The 15,456-nt window shown below is 55.2% G+C and overlaps 1 protein-coding gene and 1 pseudogene across 2 annotated transcripts in view; both read left to right on the top strand.

Moving 5' to 3' along the window:
* The window catches only part of BCR (BCR activator of RhoGEF and GTPase), a 138,627-nt gene that overhangs the window by 71,209 nt on the left and 51,962 nt on the right, over nucleotides 1-15,456 (top strand). For both annotated transcript variants that reach the window (XM_030815944.1, XM_030815945.1), the window contains exons 2-4: nucleotides 4,269-4,450; nucleotides 11,388-11,492; nucleotides 11,793-11,978. In XM_030815944.1, the coding sequence (XP_030671804.1) occupies nucleotides 4,269-4,450; nucleotides 11,388-11,492; nucleotides 11,793-11,978 (473 nt within the window). The remainder of the gene's footprint in view (nucleotides 1-4,268; nucleotides 4,451-11,387; nucleotides 11,493-11,792; nucleotides 11,979-15,456) is intronic.
* LOC101177476 lies at nucleotides 13,556-14,821 on the top strand (annotated as a pseudogene).

Here is a 15,456-nt window from a genome sequence, read left to right as displayed (position 1 = left end):
CACGGCTGCAGTGAGCTATGATCACTCCACTGCACTTCAGCCTGGGTGACAGCAAGACCATGTTGCTGAAAATAAAATAACAGGTGGGGGGTGGTGCTTTGTGTACTTTGGGGAACTCAGGTGTGAAAAACTGCTTTGTGAAAAAGCAGGTTCCTGTGTGCTGGTTAGAATGGGGGGATGAGGAAATTGAGGGGCAGTCCTCCCCACCCCATCATTTGCCATGGAGCAGACTGGAAGAGTCAGCAGAATGAGGGGCAACAAGTCTGGATTGGAGTAATCTGGGTGAGCTGAGGCAGGGGCTGAAGCCCTCATATGGAATGGGGCAGGGATGAGCAGGCCATCTGGAATCCAGACTTAAAAGCATCAGTCACCCAGACATTGATTTGAGATCTCTGCAGAGGGGAGACGGCTGGGATTTCAGCTACCTGGAGTGTCCTAATTCCCCAGCAGAGTCTGGCCATGAGATCTGGTCTCTGTCTCACCTGGCGGGGTGATGTGTCCACTTCAGAGTTTCACTGGACACAGGCGGGCAAACCCTCACCGGGCACTTGATTCTTGCACCAGGTTTTAGCATGGACTTTGCTAAGCCAGCACGTGGCTTCGCACATGTGGAGTCTTACAGTTACTCCGGAGCAAGCCCTGGGACCCCGAGTCTGACCCTGAAGTTCTTGCTGGGTTGACTCCCTACTCGGTGTTGACCTTACACGGGAGTCAATGTAGTCACGGGCGGGAAAGCACTCAGATAAAAGATGCTCCACCAGGTGATGAAGAATGTGTTGATGTCTGAAGATCGTCTTTAGATCAACAGCAAAACCGTTGGTGAAAAGCTGGTCTAACCCACCTTATTTTGTCGTTGTTTGTTTCATTTTAGACGTTTCGCAGCCTGAAGGTGTGGTTTTAGTCTCTTTCTCTAGTGATAAGTGGAAAAGAGGGGTGAGGAAGGGGCTTTGCTGGCTCGACCAAAAACAAAACTAAGGACCCATGAGTGTATTCTCTCCCTTGGGCACTTGGACACCTCTGCTAGAACGTTTAGTAGACGCTGACAATTCCAAGCTAATGTAAAAGCCAAGTCTGGAGGGTCATGGGGTGGGAGACTAGGGTGAGGAAGTTGTTAAAGGAGGCCAAGGGGATGGCAGGGCCTTCATCTAATAGTGACAGTAGCATTTTAGAGCTAGAGGGTCTTTATCGATTGTCTAGTTCACATGCATGATTTTAACAAAAGGAAGCTGAGGCAGGAGGATTGCTTGAGCCCAGGAGTTGGAGACTAGCCTAGGCACCTTAGCGAGTCAACGTCTCTGTTAAATTAATAAATGAAGTAAAGAAAGGTGAGGCATGGAAGGCCTCATTGACCTGGACTAACTCACAGAGGGGTAGCAACGGGGAGGGCCAGAGCCTCGCTTCTGAGGGATTACACCACTGCTCACTTCCCCCACCCAAAGGCCAAAGGAACTGAACATTAATAACCAACATAGCGATCTTGGTACCTGGGGCGCCCTCGATGTCCCATGGATTAAGGAGACCAGATTCCTACATACAGCTTGTCGAGGGACTTGGTGGGTGCCCCCTGCTCTTGGGGTCTTCCTACTTTGGCTGCTATGCTCAACCCAGACCCAGCCTCTTCCTGGAATTCTCCTTTCAACACGCACAGAGACAGAACCCCGCCTGGCGTTTGCAGCCAGTAGTTGTGTGCAGTCACCTGGGACAGTGCTGCAGGTCAGCAGCTGGCAATGCTAGACACCGGGTTGGGGTCGCTCAGCAGGTCTCAGCCCTGGCTGCCAGCTAGATTCCCCCAGGAAGCCCCTATAGCTTTGGATTTGGCAGGTCTGTGTGGATCCCAGTGAAATTGTTTTCAGAGCCTCCCAGGTGTTGCCAATGTGCAGCCAGGACTGGGGACACCTGTTAGAGGGCGCTGAGTCCTGTGGGACAAGAATTGGAGAACCTGGGAGAGGGAGAGGCAGAGGTGCACAAGGAAGCTGGAACTTTGGCCACCTGCACCCACAGCTAGTGGCAGATCACTCCAGACACACAGCTCCCCCCAGCCATCCACTTGGAAAGGACTGACAACAGTCCCCACTTCAGGATTGCTGGGTCAGCTTCTCTGAGTGCCTGAGGGCAGCCCTGTGCCCACCCAGCCTGGGTGTGTGTGATGGCAGTTGTAAACTCGTGAATGAACACCAAGGTCACCTCTGCTGGTAACCTTTGGGCAGGGCTGCTTACAGGTGACTCATGGTGAGAGTGACGTCACCCCATCAGGACTCTCAGAAGTCCCATGGGCCTCAAAGGCCCCCTTTGGAAGGAATGGAGAAGGGATCCTCACATGAGCCATGGATCGGGCTAGAAGATCCTTGTGGGTTGACAGTGGTCATGATGAGTCCACTGGCTTAGAAAACTCAGGCTGAGAACAGGCCATCAAGGAGCTCCAGATGGCTAAGGCCTTGGAAACACGTGTTGGGCTTTGTCATTCAGCCTGGGAGGAAGGGAGTGATTATCTCCAGGTGCCTCTGGGAGGAATGAATTACTCTATATAACCAGATAGTCCCAACAGGCAGGGGGCCTCTTGTAGGATAAGCCACTCTGTCCTCCTGCGGGTACTCACATTGGGGTAAGGGTGATCTGGGATTTTGACAGACCTGCTAGAAGGTGGTCTATGAGTCAGCCAGAAGCTGGGCTGGACTGGGGGATGGGGGAGCCTGTAGCCCCAGTTCCCTGGGCTGGGATGGGAATAGCATGGTAGGACTTGTTGCTTATGGTGGCCAGAACTTGCACCCCAACCAGCATGCTGGCCTGTGCTCCTCACCCCATCCGACCCCATGGGCAGGTGTGCAAGGTGCAAGGACCATTCCCGACAAGACGGTAATGGTAACATTTTGGGCTTCCCTTTCTTTTCTTTTTTTTTTTTTTTTTTTTTTTTTTGAGACAGAGTCTTGCTCTGTCATGTAGGCTGGAGTGCAGTGGTGCAATCTTGGCTCACCTGCAACCTCCACCTCCCAGGTTCAAGTGATTCTCCTGCCTCAGCCTCCTGAGTAGCTGGGATTACAGGCACCTGCCACCATGCCCGCCTAATTTTTTGTATTTTTAGTAGAGATGGGGTTTCACCATATTGGCCAGGCTGGTCTCAAACTCCTGACCTCAAGTGATCTGCCCACCTCGGCCTCCCAAAGTGCTGGGATTACAGGCATGAGCCGCTGTGCCCAGCCAGGGGTCCCCCTTTCTGTAGCAACCCAACCCCCCTGTATGGGGGAGAACCGACTGTTTTCTCTGTACCCAAGCTCAACGCAGAACACTTATGTGACCAAATGTAGGGGCTTTTTCCCACACCAAGCAGTTCTCTGCAGACACCAGCTGGGTGTCCTACAATTTCAACTCAGTTCTGACATTGTGTACCTGGAGTTAGCGTCAGATCCCACTGTTAAGGGCTTAGCTCCAGAAGACTGCCCCTAACTTCAGGTGTTAGTAGCAAGTCCAGGTTATCTATTGGCTGTAAATTGGAGGTTCCTACAGCCCCCTCCTTGAGTTTGATCACTGGCTGGAACGGCTCAGAGAACTCAGGAAAATGACTTACTAGATGACTGGTTTTTAATGCAAAGATACAACTCAGGAACAGCCAGATGGAAGAGGTGCACAGAGGAAGGTCTGTGGGAAGGGGTGCAGAGCTTCCATGCCCTCTCAGGGCACTGCCACATTTTCAGCAACCTGGAAGCTCTCCTAACCCTGGCCTTTTGGACAGCCCTCATTGTGTAGGCATGATTGATTACGTCACTGGCCATTGGTGATCAACTCATCCTTCAACTGTGGGTCTTCCCCAGAGAGTTGGGGGTGCCAACTTTCTAATCATGTAGTTGGTTCTCCTGGCAACCAGCTCCCTTCCTGAGGCTGTCCAGGAGCCCCAGCCACCTGTCATTTACTAGCACACATAAAGACATGTATTACTTTGGTGATTCCAAGAGTTTTAGGACCTGCGTGCCAGGAAAGTAGGGGGTGGGATATGCAAAGATCAAATATACATTTCTTAAGTCACAACCCCCTGCCAGGGGCCGACGTATCTCAGAAAGCCCCTTGTATTGTCTGGAGAGTGAGCTCATGTTCATCCCCCCCTCACCCTGTGGTCTTTGACCAGTCAGTTGTGAAGGGGATGTCAGCATATCTGAGGTCGTTGTGAGATGCCTGTTGGGGACAGAGATGGTGTCAGCTGGGTGCTTGCTGGGACAGGTTGAGTATGGATGCTCCCTTCTTGGTCTCTAACACAGGATGCTTCTTTGCACACACAGATGGCTCGTTCGGAACACCACCTGGGTATGGCTGCGCTGCAGACCGGGCAGAGGAGCAGCGCCGGCACCAAGACGGGCTGCCCTACATTGATGACTCGCCCTCCTCATCGCCCCACCTCAGCAGCAAGGGCAGGGGCAGCCGGGATGCGCTGGTCTCGGGAGCCCTGGAGTCCACTAAAGTGGTGAGTCCCCATGGTGTACGTGTGGCAGGAGGGCCAGGTGAGGCTCCCTGAAGCGCAGCCCCATGCTCGGGTACGTAGCAGGTAGGTGGTGGAGCAGCCAATGGTTTGGAAGCCGAGTGGGTCACCAAAAACTCCTTCCTCATCTCTACATGTGGTACACAGATAGCCTGCCAGATGTGTTGATCAGGGAGATCAGGGGATGCTTTGAACTGAGCATGGAGGAGGCAGGCAGCATGTGGTCTTGAGGCTGAGAATGTCAGCACCAGAGGCCACCACCCAAACCGGCAAGACCTGCGTGGTGGCGCCGGCAACGCTGCTGAGCCAGGTGGTGTCTGGGCTTGGGTCCCTTTGCTTCATAGTCTTCTTGCTCCCTTTTACCAAAGCGTGTGCTGAGGATGGCTCCATCCGTGTGACCAGAGCCTTTCCTGTGAGTTTTCACTTGACCCTCATTAATAATTCTTGGCCTTGCTGTCACTTCCACTTTACAAATGTGGAACTGAAGTCCAATGGTGGCTTCCCTAAGGTCTCATGGCTAGTGAGTAGCGGCACATTCAGTAGATGCTCTGCCATGCCCTCCAAGAAAGCAGTGGATCCACGCCCCGCTCACATGAGAACGTAGCCCGGGCTGGTCGCAGGCTGGATGGTATTGGACCGCCTGGCCCTGCATGAAGTTCTGACTCCTCTCTCTGGTCCCACAGCTCAGGGGTCTGCTTCAGCAATGCTCTGGGGCCCAGATGCTCACCCCTTGCCATTGGTGCATGTCTCCCCACTTGACCTCTTGGGTTCCTTCCTTCTTGGGTGGAGAAAATCACTGCCCCAGGGCAGTTGCTCCTTTTGTCTTTTTGGTGCCTGATGACAGATTCCTTCCACACTCTGCTTAGCTTATTTCTAGATGAAATAACAGTCCCCACTTCAGGATTGCTGGGTCAGCTTCTCTGAGTGCCTGAGGGCAGCCCTGTGCCCACCCAGCCTGGGTGTGTGTGGTGGCAGTTGTAAACTCGTGAATGAACACCAAGGTCACCTCTGCTGGTAACCTTTGGGCAGGGCTGCTTACAGGTGACTCATGGTGAGAGTGACGTCACCCCATCAGGACTCTCAGAAGTCCCATGGGCCTCAAAGGCCCCCTTTGGAAGGAGTGGAGAAGGGATCCTCACATGAGCCATGGATCGGGCTAGAAGATCCTTGTGGGTTGACAGTGGTCATGACAGTGGTCATGCCTGGCACGGTGGCTCACACCTGTAATCCCAGCGACTCAGGAGGCTGAGGTGGGAGAATTGCTTGAGTCTAGGAGCTCGAGACTGCAGTGAGCTGTGATTCTCACCACTGCACTCCAGCCTGGGCAACACAGCAAGACCCCATCTTTAAAAATAATAATAATAATAATAAAATAAAAAGAGCAAGAGAGAGATGGACTTTTCCCCGTTTCTGTAAGGAAGCTCCAGAAGTATATCTTCTCTCTGAGCTGCTTTTCTCTGGGGCTGACATGTTAGCTGCAGGCCTGGGACTGCTGCTTATGTATATGCTTTTGTGATTTCTGAAGGCCTTGGTGCTGGGCAGGCTTCTCATTCTGAACCGAGAGGATGGGAGAGGAAGCCAGTGGGTAACATGTACCTGCTGCGTGCAGCACACACAGGCTGCTGCCTTAGGTAGCTTCCTATCCCACGTCGAGTGTCAGCTTTTTACCCACTAGGAGGCCGAGGTTCAGAGAGGTGAAGTAACTTGCTTGTGCCACACAGCTCCAGGGTTTGAAGCCTTCCTGATTCTTCAGTGGACACACTTTCCCTCCCTCAACTGTCTTGTCTTTCTTGGTGCACCCCTCTCTTGCTGCATTGTGAGCGTGGTTTGGTACAAAGAAGGACCAAGTTCAGGTAGGCTAAGTGCTGAACTTGAGAAAGGCTATTTCTTTCCATCATTCTTGAGGGCTATCTTCACCCAGCCAGGCCTTGATGCAGTTCCTGGCCCCGAAAGGAAGCTGATCTGTCCACTCAGTGCCCCAGTCCCTGTCCGGGGGTGGGGGCCCCCCACCCACACCTGGCTGTGACTTGGAGTACAGCCCTCACCTTTCAGTCCAGGGCTCCTCGTCTGTGAAGCTACTCCAGATCCTGGTCCCCCAACCCCTGCTCCCTGCTTCTGCCGTCACAGGAGCTGTGGACGTTTCTCATGGTGCACATCCTGCAGGAGGTTGCACATCTCTGCCTGTCAGGTCCAGAGTTTCCAATCCCAAGCACGCCCCTTGGCCCAGAGCTGGTCTGAAGAGGAGGGGATTTGATTGGAGGAGAACTGTGAATACCCATTCATAGTGTAGACAGAGGTTGGACAGAGGCCAGGCACCCCCTTGCCCGGGGTGCTGTGGGAAGGATTCACACAGGCTGGCCTGTTGCGACAACCTGCAGCCCCAGGACCCTGTACAGAGGCCAGCCCCTTGCCCTCTGTATGACATGAGGACCAGGTTCTTGGGGTGTTCGCCGGCTGGGCCACAGGACAATGTCCAATCTGTTGCTAATGAAAACCTGCCCTTGCCCAGAGCAAGAGGGTCCTTTCTCCAGCAGCTGTGCTGGCTGCACACTCCCAGCCCAGAGCAGCCTGCCCCTCGCAGCAAGGGTTTTGCACCCTGATCACCACGGGGCTCCCCCAGATTAGGGGGACTAGGAGGAGGGACTAGAAGGGGCCTCTTTGCACTCCGCCCTGTCCTGAAGCTCAGTTCCAGCTCCCACCCTTGGTTCACCCATGGGCCTGGTAGCCAGCTGACAAGTTTTATTCACCTTGTTCTCTGTTGGCTTTTCCTGCTTGGTTGTCACAAGCCCAGTTTGTTTTGTGGGTTCTTTGTTGGCTTTTATTTAGCCTCAGGTTTTGTGTTTGTACCTACCTAGGTAGGGTCGTGGTAGGAGGGCCTTCCTTCCATGTCACTGACTTCTTTTTCCAATTTCCCTTTAACTCGGGCTTCCTACCCACCCCGGCCTCCTTGCCTGCCTCCATGGCCCTCCCTGCATTCACGTCCTTTCCCATAACTGGCACGAGCACAGCCCTAAGTTATAAATAGCCCCAGGCCGGGCCCTGCCCTTTGCTGTCTCATTTTCTCTGCATGGCCTTGGCTGATTTCTGAGCCATCCCTGTCTGATGCCACCAGCACTATTCAGGACTCTAGAAGATAAGATTCTCAGTCTAAGGAGAAGTGCCTCATCCTGAGTCTTGTCTCCACCCCACCCAGTCCATGCCCTGGGCCAGATGTTCCCTGAGCAGCCCCACCCTTCAGAACAGGGAGGGAGAGCCAGACTCTGCCTTCCTGCCTGCGCTGTTTTTCCTCCTGGTTTTCCAAACCATGTGGACAGAACAAGACACGGTGCTCCCACCCATGAGGGCACAAGCATCTCACACTGGGTGGGGCCGTCATAAGCCCTGCTGCCGTAGCAGCCTCCCTGGGCCCTGCAAGCCACCTGGTACTCATAGTAGCAAGATTGTCCTTAGAACATGAGCACGGCTGGCAGGCTGGGTGGATGGGTGGCGCTGCCCAAGGGGCCCACCATTCCCTTCACCTCTTCTCCTCTTGTGGAGCAGGGAGCGGCATCTGCACACAGTGGGAGGCACCTGCAGGGGCAGCTGGGGGTGCTTTCCCCAAAGACTCCACCATTCATGATGGGCAGAGAGGGGGTGTCATAGGCCGCCCCACCCTACATGTATGTGCACCATGGGCAGCGGACTTGCTGAACCTGGGTAGCATTTCAGGGCACCAAGCCAGGCTCAATTGACAGTCCTGGGTTCCTTGGACCCAATTGTCTCCAAGTGAGAGTATAGAGACCCTGAAAGAGCCCTCAGGGATTCATAAAAACACAGCCAACACTAGGATACAGCCAGGTCTTTGAGATCCACTCATTGATTTATTAAATGAATCTTAATTGAGCACCTGGGTGTTCTGGGCACTGTGCTAGGCAAGGAAGTTCCTAGCTCAGGCACAGCCATGGCCTGGAGGCTCCCACCCGTGGAGTCACTGCCTACCCTGCCCTGGGGGGACAGGTGTGCATGGGACCTGCGTGTCCTTTTCCTTGGAGCTGCTCTCAGCCCAGATCTTGATGGCTGTCCCCGCCCCACACACACACATGTACTTGTGTATAAATGCATATATATACACACATATACACAGGCACCCGGGCATGCTGACAACTCATGCATACATTCACACAAGTATGCACACACTTAGGAGATTCCCAGGGCAAAAAGGTGGCCCAGGAAGGCTTTTTAGATGGTCCCAGTGGGCAAGTGAGGATGTGTGGTCCAAGCCCCAGGGACTCAAATGGGGCACAGGGTGGGGCTCCCTCCCCAGGCAGTGGAGGCTCAGGGCTGGAGGGCATTTGCCTGAGACCATGGGGCAGGCCAGGCCCTGGGCGCTTCGTGTTGAACCTGCTGTCTATACCATGACATGCCTCCCTCCTAGAGGGCCAGGGAAATAGGACAGCAGGGTTGGGAGTAGGCAGGGGCTGTGCTGGGACCCTGACTCCAAATTCTACAGATACTATGAGGCCTGAGCCCACCTCAGTCAGATCCTTCCTCAAACCCATCAGTTCTCACTGGAAGTGATTCTGCTCCCAGGGCATGTGTGGCAGCGCCTGGAGACATTGTGGCTGCCACACCTTGGGGGAGAGGGTGTTACTCACATACGGTAGGTAGAGGCAAGGATGCTGCACAGAATCCTACAAGGCAAAGGATGCCACCCAGCCCCTGACAGAGACTCCTCCAGGCCTAGATGTCAGCGGGGCCAACGGGGAGCCTGCCCGCAGCCAGTGATTTTCCCCGAAAGTGGGAAAGTGAGTGATCAGGGACCACTACCCCAGTTCCACACCTGTGAGCCCAGCAACCAGTGGAGAAGTGGACAGGGCTGTCACAGACACCGGACCTGACACCCCCACCCCCACCCCCCGCACGCACGCACGCACTTTCCTCTGACTGCAGGCAGGGCCATTGGGCACAGGCGGGACAGAGGGAGCACGGCCTCATCCCCGTGGAGCACTGAGGTGCTGCCATGGGCATGGCCAGCCTCCAACATTGCCAGTGGCCAGGGAGCAGGTGGGAGTGGCCAGGAAGTCAGGCAGCGGTTTCTGTGGCCTTTGGTGTCATCATCTTTGGTGTCATGCCTTTGCTGGGACTGTTGTAACAAAGCACCACAGACTGGGGGGCTTAAAGAACAGGAGTTTATTTTCTCATAGCCCTGGAGGCCTGAAGTCCAAGATCAAGGGGTGGGCGGGTTGGTTTCTTCTCGGGCCCCTCTCCTGGGCTTGTCTTCTGTGTATGTCTTCACCTGATGTTCCCTCCATTTGAGTCTGTGTCCTGACCTCTTCTTTTACAAGCACCCCAGTCCTGGTGGGGTACCGTGGCTCATGCCTGTAATACTGCCACTCTGGGAGGCTGAGGTGGAAGGACCGCTTGAGCTCAGGAGTTTGAGACCAGCCTGGGCAACATGGCAAGACCTTGTTTCTACAAAAAAAAAAAAAAAAAAAAAAAAAAAAAAAAAAAATTTTTTTTTTTTTTTGAGACGGAATTTCGCTCTGACAGGGTTGCCCAGGCTGGAGTGCCATAGCATGGTCTCGGCTCACTGCAACCTCCCCCTCCTTGTTCAGGCAATTCTCCTGCCTCTGCCTCCCAAGTAGTGGGGATTACCGGACACCCGGCTAATTTTTGTATTTTTAGTAGAGACGGGGTTTCACCATGTTGGCCAGGCTAGTGATCTCGAACTCCTGACCTCAGGTGATCCACCCGCCTCGGCCTCCCAAACTGCTGGGATTACAGGCGTGAGACATTGCGCCTGGACCCCCCAAAAATGTTTAAGTTAGCAGAGCGAGGTGGTGGGTGCATGAGGTCCCAGCTACTTGGGAGGCTCAGATGGGAGGATTACTTGAGCCTGGGCTCTCACGGCTGCAGTAAGCTGTGACTGTGCCACAGCACTCCAGCCTGAGCGACAGAGCGAGACGTCATCTCAAAAAAAAAAAAAAAAAAAAAAAAAAAGAATGGGACATATGGAACCTTTTGGCTTCAGTTTACCTTAAAGGCCCTGCCTTCAGATGCAGTAACGTTCTAAGTTACTGGGGGTTAGGGCTTCAACATGAATTTGAGTGGGGAGGGGAGATGTTATCATAACTAGGATTAGAAGGTGGCCTCCCAGGGGCATGGGCTCTGTCCCCTACATCAACATCCATCAATGTGTCAGCTTCATCATTTGGAGACAGAAACAGTAGAGCTTCCCTGAACTTTCAGCAGGGACGCTAATGGGAAGGGGAGACTTTGTCATAGCCCACATGGAAGAGGGTCCCTGCCAGTCCAGTGATGTTGGGGTCTAAAAAGCAGGGTCAGGGGACACAGGCCTTGAGCCCCAGGGACAGGGTTCTGGGGCAGGTGGTACCAGTCCCTGTGGCTGGGAGGGAGGGCATCTGGAGAAGGCGGTGCTGCTTGGGCCCCGTCAATCAAAGGGTCATGTGGCAGCAGCAGTCAGAGAATCCAGGTGAGGCGGGCCCCAGGTGAGCAGTGGGGAGTGGAGTTTGGCTGCAGCAAGAGCCAGGTGGCCATGCTGTGGGCTCCGATGCCCCCTCAGGTCAGAGCCTCCTACTCCTTCCTTGACTGTGTCAGGCAGCTGCCCTTGGGTTGCATGCAGAAGCATGGAGGGAGGCCTGGCCCGGCCTGCTCTGCACCAAACTCTGTTTCGCGTGGTCTGGCAAGACTAAGGGTGGCCCTGGTGTTGCCAGATGACCCCCCCCAGGATTCTCAGTGACCATGAGCGTGTGGCTTAGTATGTGCGGAGGGTCTCCTGCCTCCCTTTAGTTCCATGTGGAGCCTTTGTGGGGGCAGGGTTTTGTCCAGAGGTCAACAAGCTGGCCCTCCTTTCTCAGAGGGCCCTGATGCAAGAATCCCCCTACCGCCCTTCCAGGCTGACTTCTGTCTATTTCTCCTGCAGAGTGAGCTGGACTTGGAAAAGGGCTTGGAGATGAGAAAATGGGTCCTGTCTGGAATCCTGGCTAGCGAGGAGACTTACCTGAGCCACCTGGAGGCACTGCTGCTGGTGAGGAGGATTTAGGGAGCTGAGCAAGGCGGGATGGGGCAGGGTGACAGGGTTGGGGAACCTCTTTGCCCTTAAGTCCCAGGTCAGCTGTCAGAGCCTGGGTGCAGCTCGCCATCCCTGGAGTAGATACCAGTGGAAGACTGAGTTGCCAAACCAAGCTGGTTTTAAAATTGTATTTGTTATGTGATTTAAAAGTAAAAGTGCATATGTCAGGTAACCATGACTGTCTACTGTCATACAATGCACCTGATGGATGGCAGCCCCTCTCAACTGTGCTACCTCACTTGTGCCCTCTTCCAGCCCATGAAGCCTTTGAAAGCCGCTGCCACCACCTCTCAGCCGGTGCTGACGAGTCAGCAGATTGAGACCATCTTCTTCAAAGTGCCTGAGCTCTACGAGATCCACAAGGAGTTCTATGATGGGCTCTTCCCCCGCGTGCAGCAGTGGAGCCACCAGCAGCGGGTGGGCGACCTTTTCCAGAAGCTGGTGAGTAACCCAAGGCCGGTGCTGGGACTACAGGCATGTACCACCACGTCCAGCTAATTTTTTGTATTTTTAGTAGAGACAGGGTTTTGCTACGTTGGCCAGGCTGGTCTCAAACTCCTAACCTCAAGTGATCCACCCGCCTCAGCCTCCCAAAGTACTGAGATTATAGGCGTGAGCCACCATGTCCAGCCCTTTTTTTAAAAATTTATATTTATTTAGATAGGTATTTTTAAAAGGAGACGGGGACTTACTAGGTTGTCCAGGCTGGAGTGCAGTGCCTATTCACAGGCGCGATTCCACCGCTCATCAGCACGGGAGTTTTGACCTCCTTCCTTTCCAACCTTGGCTGTTTCACTCCTTCTTAGGCAAACTGGTGGTTCCCGACTCCTGGGAGGTCACCATATTGATGCCAAACTTAGTGTGTAGTGCACTACAGCCCAGAACTCCTGACTGAAGCCATCCTCCGGCCTCAGCCCTCCGCGTATCTGGGACTACAGATGCGCGCCACCACACCCTGTGTGTAGCTGGGACTACAGATGCGCGCCACCACACCCTGTGTGTAGCTGGGACTACAGGTGCGCGCCACCACACCTTGTGTGCACACACTTTCCCTGAAGCAGGCTTCCTCCGCTGGGAAACAAGTCCTCTAGGGGCAGGTGTGGCCAGAGGCCAGGCCCCCCTCTAAGTGTGAAGAGCATGTGATTCCTTAAAAGCCCTACCCCCAGCACTTCTGGACTACCGAGACACCCAGCTCTGGCCTTGGGCCTCCCCTTGGCTGGTGCTGAGGACTGAGTTTTCTGCTCTGAAGTGTGGCTTTCCTGTAGGGGGACCCCTCCCTCTGCCACCCTGCGTTGCAGACCCCCCAGACTCCAGGCCAGAGCTAAGGCTTGAGGAACACACAAGGCACTTAATTTGTTCCAGTTCTTGCTCCCTGGGGCTCTTTCCCCCATGGCCAGAGAGCAGGAGGCTGTATTTTGATACATGCCGCCCCCTCCATCTTTGAAGCCTTCCCCGCTTCTCCGTGTGTGTGTCAGCAGTTTTAAACCTAGTGGAGAGTGGTGGCTCGGGTTGGGCCCCGCGTCGGGCTGGGCTCCGTGTCGGGCCGGCCCCCGCGGCCGCTGTTGGGCAGCCAGGGCCGCTGGGTGGGGGACCCCCGGGAACGGTCGGCCCGGGTGAGGGCGGGGGCGGAGAGGCGAGGAAGCTGCAGGAAGGGAGGGTGGCGAGGCGGAACGAAGGAAGGAGGGAAGTTGGAAAGGAAGGAAGGGGAAGAGGAAGGGAAAAGCGAGCGAGAGGGGCAAGGCGGAAGAGGAAGCAGGGCGGAAGGGAAGCCCGGGCCGCAGACGGCGAAGGAGGTAGCGGGGCCGGGAGCTGAGGCGGAGCGAGGGCATGCCCAAGAGAGGAAGCAGAGGGAGGCGGAAGCGTGGAGGAAGGAGCGAGAGGCATCATCAAAGGAGATGAGGGGAGCGCAGGGGCCGGGAAGGAGGCACAAGGAAGAGAGTATGGGAAGAAAGGAATGGAGGGTCAGGGCTAGGCGGCGGGAGGGCGCCAGGCCTGGAAGAGCACAAGGACAAGGGGGTCAGGCTTGGGCCTACATCCCGGGGACAGGGGCGGCCATGGCGGCGGCAGCCAGGGAGGAGGAGGAGGAGGAGGCGGCTCGGGAGTCGGCCACCCGCCCGGCTGGCTGCGGGGCCAGCACTCTGGCGCCTGCCGGAAGTGCTGCTGCTGCTCATCTGCTCCTATCTCGACATGCTGGCCCTCGGCCGCCTGGCTCAGGTGTGCCGCTGGCTGCGGCGCTTCACCAACTGCGACCTGCTCTGGCGCCACATAGCCCGGGCCTCGCTCAACTCCGGCTTCACGCGGCTGGGCACCGACCTGATGACCAGTGTCCCAGTGAAGGTGTCTCAGAACTGGATACTGGGGCGCTGCCCAGAGGGGATTCTGCTAAGTGGAGATGCAGTCAGATGCCCTGGACGCAGCTAGAGGATGATGCTCTGTACATATCCCAGGCTAATTTCATCCTGGCCTGCCAGTTCCGTCCAGATGGTGCCAGCTTGAACCGTCAGCCTCTGGGAGTCTGCTGGGCATAATGAGGACGTTTGCCACTTTGTGCTGGCCAACTCGTGTATTGTCAGTGCAGGAGGAGATGGGAAGATTGGCTTTGGTAAGATTCACAGCACTTTCGCTGTCAAGTACTCGGCTTATGAACAGGAGGTGAACTGTGTGGATTGCAAAGGGGGCATCATACCATTGTGAGTGGCTCCAGAGACAGGACGGCCAAGGTGTGGCCTTTGGCCTCAGGCCAGCTGGGATAGTGTTTATACACCATCAAGACTGAAGACCGAATCTGGTCCATTGCTATCAGGCCATTACTCAGCTCTTTTGTGACAGGGACGGCTTGTTGCGGGCACTTCTTACCCCTGAAAATCTGGGACCTCAACAGTGGGCAGCTGATGATACACTTGGGCAGTGACTTTCCCCCAGGGGCTGGGGTGCTGGATGTCATGTATGAGTCCCCTTTCACACTGCTGTACTGACACCTACATTCGCTACTGGGACCGCTGCACCAGTGTCCGGAAATTGTCATGGAGTGGGAGGAGCCCCACAACAGCACCCTGTACTGCCTGCAGACAGATGGCAACCACTTGCTGGCCACAGGTTCCTCCTTCTACAGTGTAGTACGGCTGTGGGACTGGTGCCAAAGGGCCTGCCTCCACGCCTTCCCACTGACGTCGACCCCCCTCGGCAGCCCTGTGTACTGCCTGCATCTCACCACCAAGCATCTCTGTGCCGCGCTGTCTTACAACCTCCACATCCTGGATATTCAAAACCCGTGACTGTCAGAGCCACCCCTGCCTGTGGGCCAAGGAGACCAGTGAGTCAGGGACCTCTCTTGCATGGAGGGTGCAGTGATAGTTCCTCCCCACTGCCCCACTGTGCTCCTGGGCCTGTGACCCCAGCGCTCAGGCACCTTGCACTAGAGGCTTCTGACTCCTGGGGCTTTGAGGCTTACCAGAGATGCAGTCCCTCCCAGGAACCTGTTGGAGAGGCAGGACCTGCCGCTTTAGAGGAGTGCAGCTGAACCCGGGCCTTGCGACTCTGGCCAGAGCAAGGATCTGGCCTGGAGAGGCCCATCCTATACCCCTTACTAGAGCCATGATAGCCTACAGAGTGAGGTGAGGTTCTCCCACCTTCCCAGGTGGTTTCTTTCTGCCACTTCCTGGAAAGAAAGGTGAGGCTGCCAATAGCCCGCTGGCACCAGCCAGACCTCACCCTCGACCAACCTCTCGGGGCCGGAGGTTCATTCCTGGGGCACTGTGGCCTGGTTTTGCTTTGAAACCAAGAGAGGGTAAAGGGAACCTAGCAGTTCTGAGTGAGTTCTAGCCAGCTCTACCTCAGGCTGGCTGTTGAGAGATTTTACAATTTTCATTTTTGTAAAAATAAGGCTTGATTGTTCACAGGAAAAAACAAAAACAAAAAA

This window comes from Nomascus leucogenys, chromosome 7b (genome assembly GCF_006542625.1).
Source record: "Nomascus leucogenys isolate Asia chromosome 7b, Asia_NLE_v1, whole genome shotgun sequence".
In the NCBI taxonomy this organism is placed as follows: Eukaryota; Metazoa; Chordata; class Mammalia; order Primates; family Hylobatidae; genus Nomascus; species Nomascus leucogenys.
This window is presented reverse-complemented; position numbering and strand designations above follow the sequence as displayed.